The sequence below is a fragment of the Natrix helvetica genome, assembly GCF_964273705.1.
Source record: "Natrix helvetica genome assembly, chromosome: 2".
Lineage (NCBI taxonomy): Eukaryota > Metazoa > Chordata > Lepidosauria > Squamata > Natricidae > Natrix > Natrix helvetica.
Genome location: NC_138552.1, coordinates 270,185,923 through 270,202,204, shown reverse-complemented (window position 1 = coordinate 270,202,204; position 16,282 = coordinate 270,185,923). Strand labels below are relative to the sequence as shown.

Here is a 16,282-nt window from a genome sequence, read left to right as displayed (position 1 = left end):
GGGTGCGGCACGCCTGCGCAAGACCCCCCTGCGCTCCCCCCGCTTACGGCATGGTTCGCCATCGCTGGTCTATATTATCTTCAAATTAGAGGGATTGCTTATCGTTTGCCCTCCAAGGCAAAATGGCATGATGAACTATATTATCTTATTTTGATAAATATATGAGGAAGTTGGAATGCTTTTTTAGTTGTGCTTTAGTTGTGCTTATAATGATGAGTGTTATGTTCAAAGCAAGAGATCCTTTTTTCTTTTTTCCTACACATCACAATTCCTCTCAAAAGTTTTGTTGCATATAGATGTTTCATCAGGATCTCATGAGGTTCCCATTCCAAGTGCTATGGTTTTTAATCTGTGGAATCCTTGATGGTCTCTGAACCTGGTTGTTTTCTTGCATATATTTGGTTACCTAGCTAGGTAATAACTTCAGTGTTTTTTTAATCTTTCTTCTAATGGGGAAAGATAATCGGCAGATTCATAAGATCTCCTTCTACTAGAAAATAACAAGATCTCCTTTCCTGTTTGTGTTTGGGGTGAGGTCTTTGGGGTAAATTTACACCCAGCGTGAGTCATTGTTGGCAAAGGAGCTGCACGTGTATTGGCTGAAGCAGAGTGGCTTAGTAAGCTCCACATTGTCTACGTCTATCAGTACTTCCTGATAGGCTTTCAAGAGATGAAATAATTTTCTGATATCAGAGAGTGAAAGAAGCAAATGCAGTTTGTAAAACAAATGGACGAGGATCAGCTATGTGGAATCAACCATATCTCAGGCTAGACTTTTCATAAGAAATAGATCAGTGAGAATCAGGACTTGTAATTAGCCAGCTCAAAGGAAAAAAAAACCCTAGATATTAATTTTGCTGCAACAAGAGCTATTGTTCTAGAATCTAGTGGGTAGGTGGGTGAATGCTAATTTTAGGTTTCCTATAAAAATTGTAATGAGAATGGAGATCTATATTGCATATACTAGGTTTTTGCCATTAGACTGAGAGCTCCTAAATGCACCAATCCATCCTGTTGCCTCCCCTTTTATTCAGAAAGAGAAGGGAATCTCCCAGCTTCATTTGGAAAATCTGTTTCCCACCCTCAAAAGGCTTTAGTGGGCCTGGTTTGCCTTCTGTCAGTTTTGATTTAGTGCTGAAATGGGAGCGCATGAGTGTGGGTGAGTGCCGTAAACTGGAAGAGCAGCTCCCCGGCGCACATGGGCGGGAACACTGTAAACTAGAAGAGCAGTTCCCCGGCTGAGCTTCCAGTTACTGGCATGGGCGCTGGTTACCTAGTCTTCCAGTTTCTGGCACGCATGCATATGTGAAGACCAGCTGGTTTCTGGTGCGCCGCATGCATGTGCTGGAAACTGGAAGAGCAGCAGGCGACGGCTGGTGTGCCCGGAGAGATGGCTCTGTGTGCCACTTCCGGCATGTGTGCCATAGGTTCGCCATCACTGGTCTAGGTTTAGTTGCAAACATTCCTGGGCGCTGTGATCCTGGGCTTGCTAATGCTTACTCCATCTTGTCCAAGTTCTAGAGATATGGAAAGAGAGTAGCAGTGACCTGGCTCAGAAAATAGGATGAAGGTGAACACTAAAGGAAGACAGGACATGGTTTGCAGGAGGTTGGTGCCTAATGTAGAAGATCAGAGAGGGAAAGGGAGTTGCTGGCACCATGCAAGAGTATTGGGAAGTGCTGAACAGATGGTACAGTAGGAAGGAGTGACTGGAGTCGTGAATTAACAGAACTGACATCATCTCTGGCCTTTAATGAGACTCTTAAGTGCCTCCCATCTTTGGTAATGATGTGCAAGTATGAATAAATAATGAGAGGCAAGCGGACAGGAGCAGTTAATTGCTGCTCCTTGGGGAGACAGATGGGACAGGAAAAGAAGAGTAAGTGTGTTAACCTGTTTTGTTGGCCCCATTCATAAAAAAACCAGAGCAGATGGTTCCAGTTTCAGCTTGCAAGCAAAGCAAAATGCACACTTCATTGTGAAACCGTTGTTTTTGATAAGTGGACAACTGCATGCAGGGAAAACATTAGCTTGCCACAATTGTTGGTTGCTGTTAAGAATGGTAGAAATGAGAAAGGTCCGACTGAGCAGGCTTGCCGAGAATTGACTTGAGAAATTCAAGTCTTGTTGAAATGAACAGGAGTTGCTTAAAAATGTCATTCCTTGCGGTGATGGAGACATGATGTACCTAGCCTGTGCTATTTAGGAGAAAGGAGACACCACTAAGACTTTTCATATGATAGATTGTATTGTGTCTAGGCAACAGTGTGTGTATCTAAACCTTCTTCTTGGGCTGCCTTGGAAAATCAACTCATTTCATCTCCACTGAAATGAATTAGGATATCTCAGAGTTATTTTTGCTCAAAATGGGTTTAAATATCACACGAAGTTTCAGTTAGTATGATTAAGCACACTGGGGTCTGTGTCTGCTTTTGGCAACAGCAAAACACCTCTGAAAGCATTTATTGGCTTTTGAATGTGCTAAAAACTGAATTTTTAAATTGTGCTCTTTTCCTGATAATTTATGGGTGGGAAATATAATTTCTGCCTCTATCTTTATTTGCTCAACAAGCCTGTGGCTTAATTTAGGATAGCACAGGATAAATGGCTAAAGGTCACATAGTGAGCTTCATGGCTGGATTGGGATTTGACCAGGGGTGAAATTCAGCAGGTTTTGACAGGTTCTGGAGAACCGGTAGCAGACATTTTGAGTAGTTTGGAGAACAGGCAAATACCACCACTGGCTGGTCCCAGAGTGGTGTGGGAATGGAGATTTTGCAATATCCTTCCCCCAGGAGTGGGAAGGGAATGGGGATTTTGCAGTATCCTTCCCCTGCCATGCCCACCAAGCCACGCCCACAGAACCGGTAGTAAAAAAAATTGAATTTCACCACTGGATTTGACCCCAGGTATCCTTGGAGTCTAATCTAATACCATTCTGATCTCACTTAAACCAATTCTATTGGGTTTGAAACCAGAATATTTAAATTGTACTGACAAAATGTCCTCTGCAATCATTTATTATATACTGACGAGTGAACTTAGATTCCCATATAACCAAAGATTTTAAATTGGGGCATGAAGGGAAAAGAATAGGAATATTTCAGATTAAGTAAGAGAGTTAAGCTAGATTGAGACAGGGAGGGGGGTTTTAGAGATAGAGGGGTTTGTGTAGTCATAATAAAATACTTTCTCTTGAGAATCTGGACCGTGGAAGAAGGAGGGAGGTCTCCAGACAACCAGACACCATTTTGATTGGACCAGGTAACTGATTGTTTGGGGTTTGGGAAAAACTTTCTTTTTTAACTTGGTGAAAACCGTGGAGACCTTTAGGGTCGCTTTTCACCAGGTATGTGCCAATATGATTTTTCCAATAAAGCTATCCTTTGAGGAATTTGACTGCCTCAGAATTTTGCTTGCTATGGATTTATTACTTGGAATCCTGACACTAGAGACTTAAGTTCCCTGAGTGTCTGAAAACAGTGCCATCAGCAAAAGACCAACATCTGTTTCTCATCTGTTAAGCACCTGAAGGCAGGACAAGAAGCAAAGGGTGGAAACTAATCAAGGAGAGAAGCAACCTAGAAATTTCCTGCCAGTTACAACAATTAACCAGTGGAACAACTTGCCTCTAGAAGTTGTGAATGCTCCAACACTGGAAGTTTTTAAGAAGATATTGGACAACCCTTCGTCTGAAGTGGTGTAGGGTTTCCTACCTAGGCAGGGGGTTGGACTAGAAGACCTCCAAGGTCCCTTCCAACTCTGTTATTCTGTTATCTCAAAAGGTGGGACACATAGTAATGGATTTAAATTATAGGATGACAGATTATGGTGGAATATTTGGAAACATTTCCTAATAGTGAGGGTCTTTTGATCGTGAGCAAACTACAGTATCTAGAGAGGACAAACAAAGAGGCTGGGTTCTTGTAAAGAGCAAAAGTTTGGACACAATGGCCTGAACATAAACTCCCAACATTGTCATTCCAGGTGATGTGAAATAAATGTGTGAAGCCTGAGGCCTTTCAGAAAGAAAACACGATAAAGGCAATAACTTCTGGAATTTCTGTGAATGTCCAAACGCTTCACACACATTATTTTCATCGTTGTATCTTATAAGAGAAACATGTGATATATTTTGTACTGTCTCATTAATGCAAGGTGAGGTAAGTACATGGGTGTCTTCAGGGAAGTCAAGGGAGAGCATATTATGAAAGGTATGTGATCATACAAATTATATACTGGTGATGCAAGTACAAAATGATGGCATCTGTGTGGTGATGATGATATGATGTTTATCATCATTATGATTTGCTGCAGATACCACTAGGTATGTGGGCTCATTGCACCAGGGTGCCAGTGAAGCTCATAATAGTCATGAGGTCTTAACTCATTCTGGTTCAGCCATCGATGTGTGGATTTCAGAGAAAAAGTTGAGGCTTCAGTAAAATGCACCAGACCAAATAAGAATGCTGTTTCTTATTTAATAGAGTTGATTAGCATTGAGCTAATCAATTAGGCCTAGTAAAACAGTCATGTTTCCATGTCCATTCACTCCATCATAAACTGCTAAATTGCTCATAACCATTTAGTTTTGAGACGCAACTCAATTAAGAATTACCACAAAATTCCCATTTAGGCATTTTTTCTTCACCTGCATCTGTGCCTTTTGCTATTTATGCATTGAGGAAGACACTTTGAAAAGGGGAGCTTCTCCGTAATTTTGAACTATATGCAATCAGAGCTTGAAAATCAGAAAAACCATATTCAATGAATAAAGCAGATTTCCCTCTTCCAAATTCTTCCTTTCAAACAGCTAAAATAGGAGCAGGCCTGAGCATGTGTGGCTCCTTTTTCTTTTTCGGTATAACTGGAATAATACAGAATAATGCTCTAGAAAAGACCAATGTATTCCCTGAGGTTGAAATCTGCAATGTGTGTATGTATTTTTAAATGACCCCTATTAAAAAGAACTTGGCAGCATTAATTCTACACCGCATTTTCTGGTAAAATGTTCTAACCTCCTATCTTGCTAGAAATTGGTTCTGGTAAAAGACATCAAGAAGTCATCTCCATCTGGGCCAATAATAGTCAACACACACACACACACACACAAACACACACACACACACACACACACTTTAAACTTCATTAAAAGGTTATATTGTTATGCTGTTATGCCTGTAGCCCAGATAGCAAGAGTGTAAAGAGGCAGAGATGCCATGGATACTCATCCCTATCCATTGTATGCCTTTGTTACTCTTCCAGCTGGTGCATTGATGCCCCCGTCCCATCCCACAATTGCTTGTTGCCCTATTGCCTTTTCCTTGGGGAAAAAAGAAAGGGGCCCACGGCTGATAACAGAGCTGGGGACATCCCTGACACCCTGCCTCTTTCTCACTTGCGGCTCCTGTCATTAACTTCTACTCCAATTTGATGTCTCCATCTGTTTGGCTCCCCTGTTTGCTGGGTACAGAGAAGTTGCTGGGCGAACTATGGCAACTGAACTCCCAGGCAGAAATTAAAGAGAGCAATGCCATTTGCATTTCAAGGGATCTCTTGCTACTGAAAAGTAACCAAGGCAGTTACAGGCAGCTCTGAGCTCCTTCAGAAAGAATAGGGATGTAACACAATATAATAAAATGGGCATTGCAGAGGGTAACCCAGATTAAGGACAAGACTTTCAGCAAAAGGCATAACAGACTAAGGAGCAGGGCTGTCTTAACCCATGGACAAGCATAGAGGCCCCATACTAATCTCTGTATGTCAACCCTTCAATGCACCTTGTATCATATAAATACAACAACATTTATTACATTTTACTGCATTTTTAATTAATATGGGCATTAACATGCCAATAAAATAAATATATGTTTAACTTTATCAACCATTTACATTTTTATTCCTGTGAAACTGCTTTGCCAGGGGCCCATAAAGCTGCTAAGATGGCCCTGCTAGGGAGATTCCTTTTATTAGAGAATTGCAGCCAGCAGAGATTTGATGTTCTGAAGACAAGCCAGTGCTCCATCCAGTCCCAGATTCTTGCTACCACAAGGGCTTGCATATCTTCATCCCATTGGATTCACATTGCCGCAACTCTGGATGCCAATATTCATTAATTCTACACCGCATTTTCTGGTAAAGAATGCACATTTTCTGGCAAGAATGCACATTGATCTATAAATAGGAAAGTTTCATTCCCAATTCTAGGTTGTGATTAGCCTATGACTTGGAAAAGGAAGAAATGCATTCCATGTATATTTAGATATAATTTTACTTTTGGTACATAGATATTTTTCCAGGTTGGCCTTTTTTCTGAATGGAGAATGTGCCTGCCTCTGGACAGACTTCAATGTCCATGATAGCATGGAAGTGTAACAAATACGATGGGGAGAAAATGATCAGAGGTTTATAAAATTATGAGTGCACAATACATCAATACGATATTTTCCTCATCTTTTCTTATTTATGCTAGAATATAGATTTGAGACAAGGAAGAAAAGTTCTTTTTTTTTACACAGTCCTGCTAATGTATGGAATGTACAGTAATGGGATCTAAATAGTGGCCAAGAACAAAGAGGGCTCTAAAAGGGAATTGGTTAGGTTCGTGAAAGAAAAGTAAATAATTTACTCTTTGGGATGGTGGCTATATGGAATTCTAAGTTCGGGATTACTCTGCTCCTTATATTCTGATTGACAGAGAGCAAAGTGGGAGAAATCTATTGATTATTTTGATGCTTATTTGTGGTCTCCTAAAGCTATCTGGTTAACTGTGCCTGGAAATACTGTAGGTTGCTATCTAAATAGACCCTTTGTCAGATCCAGCCACTCAAGGCTCCTTTATTGGCTTGGTTTGGTTTTTTATTTTTTTATTTTATTTTTTTATTTTATTTTTTATTATTTTTTATTATTTTATTATTTTATTTTATTATTGTATTGTATTATATTGTATTATATTACATTATATTACATTACATTACTATACTATATTATATTATATTATATTATATTATATTATATTATATTATATTATATTATTATATTATATTATATTATATTATATTATATTATTATTATATCATATATCATATTATTTCATATTATTTTATTATTTTATTTTATTTTATTATTGTATTATATTACATTATATTATATTACATTACTATACTATACTATACTATATTATATTTATTATATTATATTATATTATATTATTATATTATTATATTTATTATATTATATTATATTATATTATATTATATTATATTATATTATATTATATTATATTATATTATATTATATTATATTATATTATATTATATTATATTATATTATATTATATTATTATTATATCATATCATATTATTTCATATTATTTTATTTTATTATTTTTTCATTTTGTGTCTAACTCCAACATTTTTATCTTCTGCATTTAAAAAAGAAAGAAAAGCCAAGAACTGTATGGGAACAAATATCCCAATGATTGCTAGCCATAACATGTTAAAACAGGCTCTGCATTAAGCACAAAATTACCTCTGATAATAAGATGTTGGAGGGGAAAAAAATTCATTAAACCCTGTTTATAAGCTTTCCTACTGTTTCTCGTTGGCCACTATTGGAGATATTAATTGGTTAGCTAGGTGATGCCCAGGAGGCATAGCAGTGGGTCTTCCATTCCCTTCTCTCATTCCCTGCCAGCCTCTTGATTCAGCTGCCTATCTGGCTTCAGCAATCTCTCAACAAACCCATCTCCTAACTAAACTAGCATGTTTTGGGTTCCAATCCTGCAGGGAAATTTAAGCTGCTAGATCAGGACAGGGATGTCCGGGAGCCTGTGCAGTACTTCAACAGTGTGGAGGAGGTGGCGAGCATCTTTCCAGATCGGGTGTTCGTCATGGAGGCCATCACCTTCAGCGTAAAGGTGGGTTGTACTGTTGGAAGAAATATCTTTCTGGGTGCAGCTCCAAGTGGGAAGAAAGACACTGGAAACATGGCGGCTGTTTGGAAAGATGGTTTTTAATGGTGGACAGGACCACGTGGTTTGAGGTCCTGGGGGAAAAGGGAAGAGATGCTGAGAGTAGCCTGGTTTTATGCCCTCTCTGGGCCCCACCTTAGAGCTTCCTGTTTCTGTGTAAGAAATGAATTCTGATTGGTGGTCAGACTCCCAGGAGGCGGGGGTCTTAGCTAACTTTATAGGCTGCCTGTCTCCCAGGCTTGGTTGAGCCTTTGCTGGGTGATGATGTAACGAAAGGGCTTTGGAATTCCTATTATGGCTTTGCCTGAAGGAGGTAGATCTTTGTTATGTAGAATAGACTGACTCAGACCTTAATGGCCCATTGACAAAGGCGGAGGGGCTGAGTTTCTGCCTCCCTTTTAGGGGGAAATATTCTGCCCTTTTAATATTTCCTAAAATATTTCATTGTCCTAGGAGAGGGGTGGGTGCTAACTTCCTACAGTACTTTAGCATATGTCAGTTGTCTAAAAGCAGGGGTCTCCAACCTTGGCAACTTTAAGACTTGTGGACTTCAGCTCCCAGAGCTCTGGGAGTTGAAGTCCACAAATCTTAAAGTTGCCAAGGTTGGAGAGCTGTGGTCTAAAGAATAGATGGGAAATCGGGTAGGAATGCTGTTTCCACTCAATCCTTCTGTTCTGGTTTCTTGACAGTAATTTTGCTTGGTTAATGAAGAGCTAAGCTACAGCAAAGCAAATTAAAAGAATTCTTGCAAGCTCAGATTTGATCCCATCTACTTAACCAAACATGTGATTTGCAGTTTAGTTGACTATTTCATACCTGATAGGCTGCATAACATTTTTGAAGGATCAGGTTTTTTGATGCAATAACCATTGCTAAAATAAGAAATTAGATAGCTGAGATTTAAGGAGTTAAAAGCAGAATATAGCCTCACTTTCTACTATAAATTGGTCTCAAAAGTTCAGAAGGATGCTTTAACTTTTGGGCTTCTGATTAACCACTGGGGGAGAGAGATGGATTGGATTATTGAACTGGTTCTCTTTTAATCTGATCCAACAGGCTATTTTTGTATTTTTGAAAATGGTCTTTTTGTTATGAATTTAGGGATCTGCTCTGTATGATTAGAAATATTAATATGTCTTCTCAAGTGTTTTCAATTGCATTTTAAACCTGAGGTGGAGATAAGATTTGGAAAATCAGGGCGTACAGTAAAGCATTTGCATTCATTCACTGATTCAGTGTTTCTAGTTCAATTTGGATCTCTGCCTCTCCAGTTGTAAGATTGTAAATTGTCTCTAGGAATAAATAGAAACACTTTTCCTACCACAAAGCTAAACCCACTCTGGGAAGATGTAATGCGCTTTGCTGAAAACCACAACAATAATAACTAATGTGCTTCTAAGTTTAGACAGGGTTTGGTTTTCCAAAAAAAGCGAAGGATGGAAACTTAAGTAAGTATGCACAAAGCAGAACATTTCAAAAACGTCATTTCCTCTAGGACTACAATCCTAATCACAAATAGGGGTATATTTCCCATTGAACAGAGTGGGATTTTCTTCTGGGAAACCATAGAGCAGGGGTGTCCAAACTTGGGAACTTTAAGACTTGTGGACTTCAACTTCCAGAATTCCCCAGCCAGCCATGCTGGCTGGGGAATTCTGGGAGTTGAAGTCCACAAGTCTTAAAGTTCCCAAGTTTGGACACCCCTGCCATAGAGAGAGAGAGAGCATTGCACTGAATCTAGAAAAGTAGCATCTTAGCACTTCATTTGCCCGATGAAATGAAAAACAGTTTCTGTACTCTGTAAATAAAGAGAAACACAGGAGTTTTTCTTTTCTTTTCAAGTGGTGATGGCTTTGATGTTAAAGCCAATTCAATTATCTATTTTGTGAAAACCAACAACAATGTCTTTTAAGTAACCCAAATTAGATAATTTATTGGAATTTGACTTCTCTCACCCCAAACCCACGCATTCTGGCATCTCGCTTCATTGGCCATTCAGGTGTCCATCTCTTAAACTTTTCTCTAATCTTTTGTGTCAAAGAGGCTCCTATTCTGTTGCCCCTTTTTGATCAAATAGATACAATTCAAGAACCCCTGAGTGGGATGAAGTCTGTCATCCCCAAATGATGGCCCATGGTACAAGTAGTCCTCTACTTACAACAGTTCATTTAGTGACCGTTCAAAGGGACTTATGACCGTTTTTCGCAGTTGTGATTGTTGCAGCATCCCCATTGTCACAAGATCAAAATTCAGTTGCTTGGCAACTGGTTCCTATTTATGACAATTACATTTGCAACCATCTGACAAACAAAGTCAGTGGGGAAACCAGATTCACATAACAGTTGCAATGATTTACTTAACAACAGTGGCAGGGAAAGTCGTAAAATGGGGCAAAATTCACTTAAGAAATTTTTCGCTAAGCAACATAAATTTTGGGCTCACAATTGTGATCGTAAGTCGAGGACTACCTGGACTTCTTTCTTTCATATACAGCACACACAATGTCAGAAATCCACCTTTTAGCTTTTTCTCCATGGCTCATGTTATGGCAGAGCACAGCAGTAGCTTTTGTATCACAGAAACCCTCTTTCCTCACCCTCCGTGTTGTAGAATTCTCCTTGTTAAGCCTCTTATCTACCTATTTCCCCCCCCCAATTGGCTCCTCCCAGGTTGTGTCAGGCGAGTTCAGTGAAGACAGTGAAGTATACAATTTCACGCTGCATGCAGGAGATGAACTAACACTTATGGGCCAGGCAGAGATTCTGTGCGCAAAAGCCGCCAAGGAAAAGTCGCGTTTGAACACGTTGCTGCGGAAGTTGGGCAAAGCAGGCGTCCCCGGCACTGGCGGTGGGAACGGCGGCAGTGGTAACAGCGGTGGCAGCAACAACCCTGGTGGGGGCAGCGGCAAACAGTTGAAGGGCAAGATGCCTTGCTTGATCTGCATGAACCATCGGACCAACGAAAGCCTCAGCTTGCCTTTCCAGTGCAAAGGGCGCTTCAGCACTCGCTCACCGCTGGAGCTGCAGATGCAGGAGGGGGAGCATACCATTCGCAGTATCATCGAGAAGGTGCGACTTCCTGTCAATGTGATTGTGCCCAGCCGGCCGCCTCGAAACCCCTACGACCTGCACGCCATCCGGGAGGGCCACTGTTACAAGCTGGTGAGCATTGTCTCTAAGACAGTGGTGCTGTGCTGCATTCTCCGCAAGGACGAAGTGGCTCCCTTCCACTTCCTCCTGCTCACAGACATGCCCCGTTTTCTGCTGCCGGAGGGGATGTTGCGCGTAGGCGGAGACCCCCAACTGGAGAAGTTGTTACGAGAAACTGCTGCCCTCTGCCAGGAATGCTTCAATCCCAATGAATATTCCAAGGCTGTGCGGGAGGCCAAGCCAGACTTCTCAGAAGAGTGTGCCAGCCCCCGCCATGTACGACTCTGCCTGCAGGGCTACAGCCATGATGAATTGGCCCAATCCTTTCAGCGCCTCTCCCTTTGCTTGTATGCCGCCTCTGAAAGCAGTTGCCAGGATCCTTCTCAAGGAGGGAGGACCCAACGATTGCTTCTCCCCTCTCACCGAGAGCCTTCCAGCCTTATTTCTGATCCGTTGGATTCTGAGCGTGAATACATGACACCTGATTGGGTGGAACCCACATTCCGGACTCAAGAGCTCCCGTATGAAGAATTGTGGACTAATCAAAACCCGGAGACGCATTCTGAATCCAGCAGCACTGTTCCTGGACTGGAGAATGCCAGCAAGGGCCAGCGGGATCTTATCTCTTTCGGGGGCTCACCTTGCCATCGAGGCCTGCCGCAGGAAGACCTTAACACAGATGCTCCTCCCCCAGTCCCACCTAAATCTGAAGCGGTAAGAGATTCAGGTAGTGGACAGTTTGATGGAAAATAGAAACTGCCGCCAGGGCAACTCACTCATAAATGAATGTGTGTTTTATTGTTTAATTTGAATTAACTGTCAAAGAAAGTTGTTGTCATCCAGGGAAGGGAAACACACTTAAAAGTGCACGTTGCTTCTTTAGACAAATTCTGCATGTAGAGATGTAGATGGATAAACCTTCCATCCTGAAGATTATTAGAAAATGAATTAAAATATATTACTATAAATCCTTTATAAAAATCCGTAATCTAACCACATTTGGAATGTTGCTAACAGTTTTTGTCACTGCACACATTTGAAAGTTTGAGCACTTCCTTTATAAAGAAAGCATACTATAATAAGTGTATTTTAAGGTAGAGAATGGTGCATACAGATATGAAAAGGAAAGACTGGGAAATGTTTTTGCCACTCTGCCATAAAACTAGAACCTTGAGGTCATTTGGTAGAGCTGAAGTGTGGAAATTGATTGAGTGGCACAGTGGTTAGAATGAAGTACTGGAGGCTACTTCTGTTGACTCCTGGCTGCCTGCAATTTGGCAGTTTGAATCTCACCAGGCTCAAGGTTGACTTAGCCTTCCATCCTTCCGAGGTCGATAAACTGAGGAGCCAGATTGTTGGGGGCAAGAGGCTGACTCTGTAAACCCCTTAGAGAGGGCTGTAAAAGCAGTATGAAGCAGTATATAAAGCCTACATCCTATTGCTATTGAACAGTATTTCTTATACTGTTTACTGTCTTGCATAGTTTAACTGTAAAATTACGGTAGCTATTTGTTAGATCTATAACAGGGGTGTCCAAACTTGGGAACGTTAAGACTTGTAGACTTCAACTCCCAGAATTCCCCAGCTGGCTGGGGAATTCTGGGAGTTGAAGTCCACAAGTCTTAACGTTCCCAAGTTTGGACACCCCTGATCTATAACTTGGCTTTCTTCAGTGGCATATCTAGTAAATTTATTTAGTGACTGTTTGAAGTTACAACGGCACTGAAAAAAATAACTTATGACCATTTTTCACTCTTATGACCATTGTAGCATCCCCAAGGTCACGTGATTTATATTCGGATGCTTGACAACTGACTCTCATTTATGACGGTTGCAGTGTCCCTGTGTGATGTGATCACTTTTTGCAAACTTCTGAAAAGGAAATTCAATGGGAAACCAGATTCACTTAACAACTGTGTTACTAACTTAACCAATGTAGTGATTTAATTAAGAAATGTGGCAAGAAAAGTGGTAAAATGGGGCAAAATTCACTTAACAAATTTCTCACTTAGCAACATAAATTTTGGTTGTGTAAAGACAATCTTTACACAAGTTGAGATTCTAGAAAGAGTGCAGAGAAGAGCAAGAAAGAGGATGAGGGGACTGGAGGCTAAAACATATGAAGAACGGTTGCAGAAACTGGGTATGTCTAGTTTAATGAAAAGAAGGACTGCATTTTTAGGGGGACACCTCATTTCATTGAGTTCCCTCATATTGATCAACTCCCCGTCTTCTCTTGTAATTAATTAGCATTCCATAGCTACTGAAGCTGCTTCGGCATCAGTATTGCTTTGGCTTTAATTTATTTTTCCTTGGTTCATTATAAACTTTAATTCTTATGGTTTTCCCCATGACTGCTATATCTTATTGATGTATGCAGAGGGTAATCCTTTGGATACATAAATGAGTTATTAAATGTGTAAAATGCATTTTATATGAATATTTATGATAGAGATATATAGCGATAGAGATATAGGCATAGATATACACGCGCGTGTACACACACACAAATTGGTTGGTTGCTATGGTAATAATTCAGTTTTTCCAAAGTGCAGCTTCTTTTCAAATGATTAGACCTTTGTTATGGAACTTCCTGTTCATTGGCAGCTCAATGTTTTTGTTTTGTTTTTAAATAACATGCAACTTTGACTTAAAAGTGTCCATCTGGTTCAGCCCTCCATTTAGTATAAGGAAATTTTGTTCATATATTTATTGAGTTAACTAACATTTGAATTACTGTGCTCTTTTTTTGTGTGGAAGTGTGTTTGGAAGAGCTATTGAACTCTAACTTATTGTCCATATTCTATTCTATTCTATTATGACATAATATGAGGATCTTTGAGTGTGAGAGAAAGAGGGAGAGGGAGAGGGAGAGGGAGGGGAGAGAGAGAGAGAGAGAGAGGAGAATGTGATGTACTGATCAATCTGTCGGTTGCTAGTTTTTAAGGACATTCTGGTTCTAGAAAATACAGAACACACTGAGCTTGTTTCCTTCTTTCATTTCCACACTTGTTTACATCAGTATGAGGGAGAGTGGGGTTTGCTGGCTGTTTGTATATAATAGCATGCCCTGCCAATTAATGGTCAGGTAGCTTCTTCCTCAGTGGTTGCTTGATTAGGGTATTGTTTATTCCCTGTCTCAATTTATTTGCTGATGGTGATCCAGCTTTCTGAGACCATCCAAGTACATGTGCAACCACTGTACCTTGAGCTACTGGACTATCTATTGTCTCTGTCATTGGATGAGATGCATATATCAAATTGATGTCCAAAGTGACCGGACTTGGAGACACAAAAGCAAAAAAGACAGATACTGCTACAGACAGATGAAATATACATGTGGACAGTATTATAAGCAAGTAGAAAAGAATCTGACAAAGTCTTGAGTAACTGTAAAAAATAAATTGCTGCTAATAATAAAACTTTCGAATTAGTAATACTTTGCTTTCTTTTTTTGTTTCTTTTTGTGGTCCAAGTTCATCTTTTAATAACTCAATTCCATGATGATCTTTCTTTCATCTCTTGTCTTTCTTATCTTTAGCATGGAAGTCTACCACAATAAGACAAGAGATTCTTAGTCATGGGGTATGCAGTACAGCATAGAATCCTAGATTGATGGCCAACAGACAAATCTTCCCTGGGTCTCTCTCAAGTCTTCTGTATAATGTTGGCTTCTTATCTTAATAAGTTAAGACTCTATCCATAAATGTTCAACCTCACTGCTTGTACTGTATTTGTTGGACTATAGATGAGTCCCATGCATAACTGGCTCTTCACTGTCTTTAGTTCTGGAACAGACTCTAAGAGCATGACATTCACTCTAGTGGAAATTCTCTGTCATTTCTGTTTTAAACCATCATCATTGATGCCTCTGAAGAAGATGGGATTTATGATATAAATTGTTCAAAGCTGGTAGATTTTAGCTGATAAATCTTACTATATGAACTGTCAGGTGGTTTTTTTTCAGTTTTCAAGGCTCACAGAGCTTTTCCTTACCTGTTGTACAGGTCTCATTCAACAATATCACTATTCCCCATTGTATAAATAAATATGGTGGAGTCTAATCCTTTTTTTTAAAAAATCTTGCAACTTTGTGCTATAGAGACTTCGGTGCTATAGAGATCATCCATTTGACCAGAAAGCAGCTGAGCGTTTCTTGTTTAGGTTCTGACTCATCTACCTGTACACTTCAGATAATTTCCTGCAAATGCTATAACCTCCAAAAGTTTTATCTTTATTTATTTTTTAAGAATGGAATTTGGATGTAGTGTGGTCCTGCTTAAAATAATGGGTACTCAGTTCTTTTTTTACCTGCAGTGAAATATCTTCCTTAAAGGACTAGCAAATTCTGTAATCTCTGCTAATAGTATTTTCAAAGTTAATATCCAAGCATTTCTTGCAAACGTAGACCTTTATTTATTTATAGACTCTTTGATGGTTCTCTCAGTGTAAATTTAGAACCTGACTGATTACTGTAAAATTGTGCACTATTTGGAAAAGCCCTATGCATCTATAATTTTATATTGAAGATATAGTTTTATAGCTTGATCTCCTATTCCTGTGTTTCAGTAATGTACAATGTCTGATTTCCCTTTTAACGAATCTTCGTGCTCCCCGTGTTTTCTACTTCCCTTCCCATATTTGAAACATCCACACCATTCCCTGGATGTACAAAGCCTTACAAAAGGAAATTTAGATCACTGAACCCAATCTTTTGCTCAGTGTAGATATATAAATTAAAATATCCAAAACTACATATCCTCTGCTTCAACACAACCAGTGAAAGGGAGCCTGCCATCTCTCTTATGTCATCATAATTTCTTATCTAGTTTCTTCTCAGCATTTTGCATGTTGGATTAATGAAACTGCTACCTTGTGTTATCACTTTGCCAATCCCTCTCCATCAACATCTATTTGAAGACTTTCTACATGGGCACTTTCTACATTAACAGCCTTTATTTTAAAAAAACCAATCTTCTAGCTCTCTGTAGGATAGACACATAGTTTGATCTGGTAGAATTTGTTAAACATTACAGATTGGATCTTAAAGACAGTCCAGACATGAGTTTGACAGGCAATGTTATCCGCCACATTGACCTAGTATATGGCATGAAAGGACCACAATGCAGTCTTCCGATCTTCCAAAATCCATTTTCTCATT

General features: G+C 39.6%; 1 protein-coding gene across 5 annotated transcripts in view; it reads left to right on the top strand.

Annotated features, from left to right (window-relative positions):
- Positions 1-16,282, top strand: part of GAREM2 (GRB2 associated regulator of MAPK1 subtype 2) — a 34,467-nt gene that overhangs the window by 13,499 nt on the left and 4,686 nt on the right. For all 5 annotated transcript variants that reach the window (XM_081940354.1, XM_081940355.1, XM_081940352.1 and 2 more), the window contains 2 exons: positions 7,788-7,918; positions 10,642-11,835. In XM_081940354.1, the coding sequence (XP_081796480.1) occupies positions 7,892-7,918; positions 10,642-11,835 (1,221 nt within the window). In that variant the 5' untranslated portion in view covers positions 7,788-7,891. The remainder of the gene's footprint in view (positions 1-7,787; positions 7,919-10,641; positions 11,836-16,282) is intronic.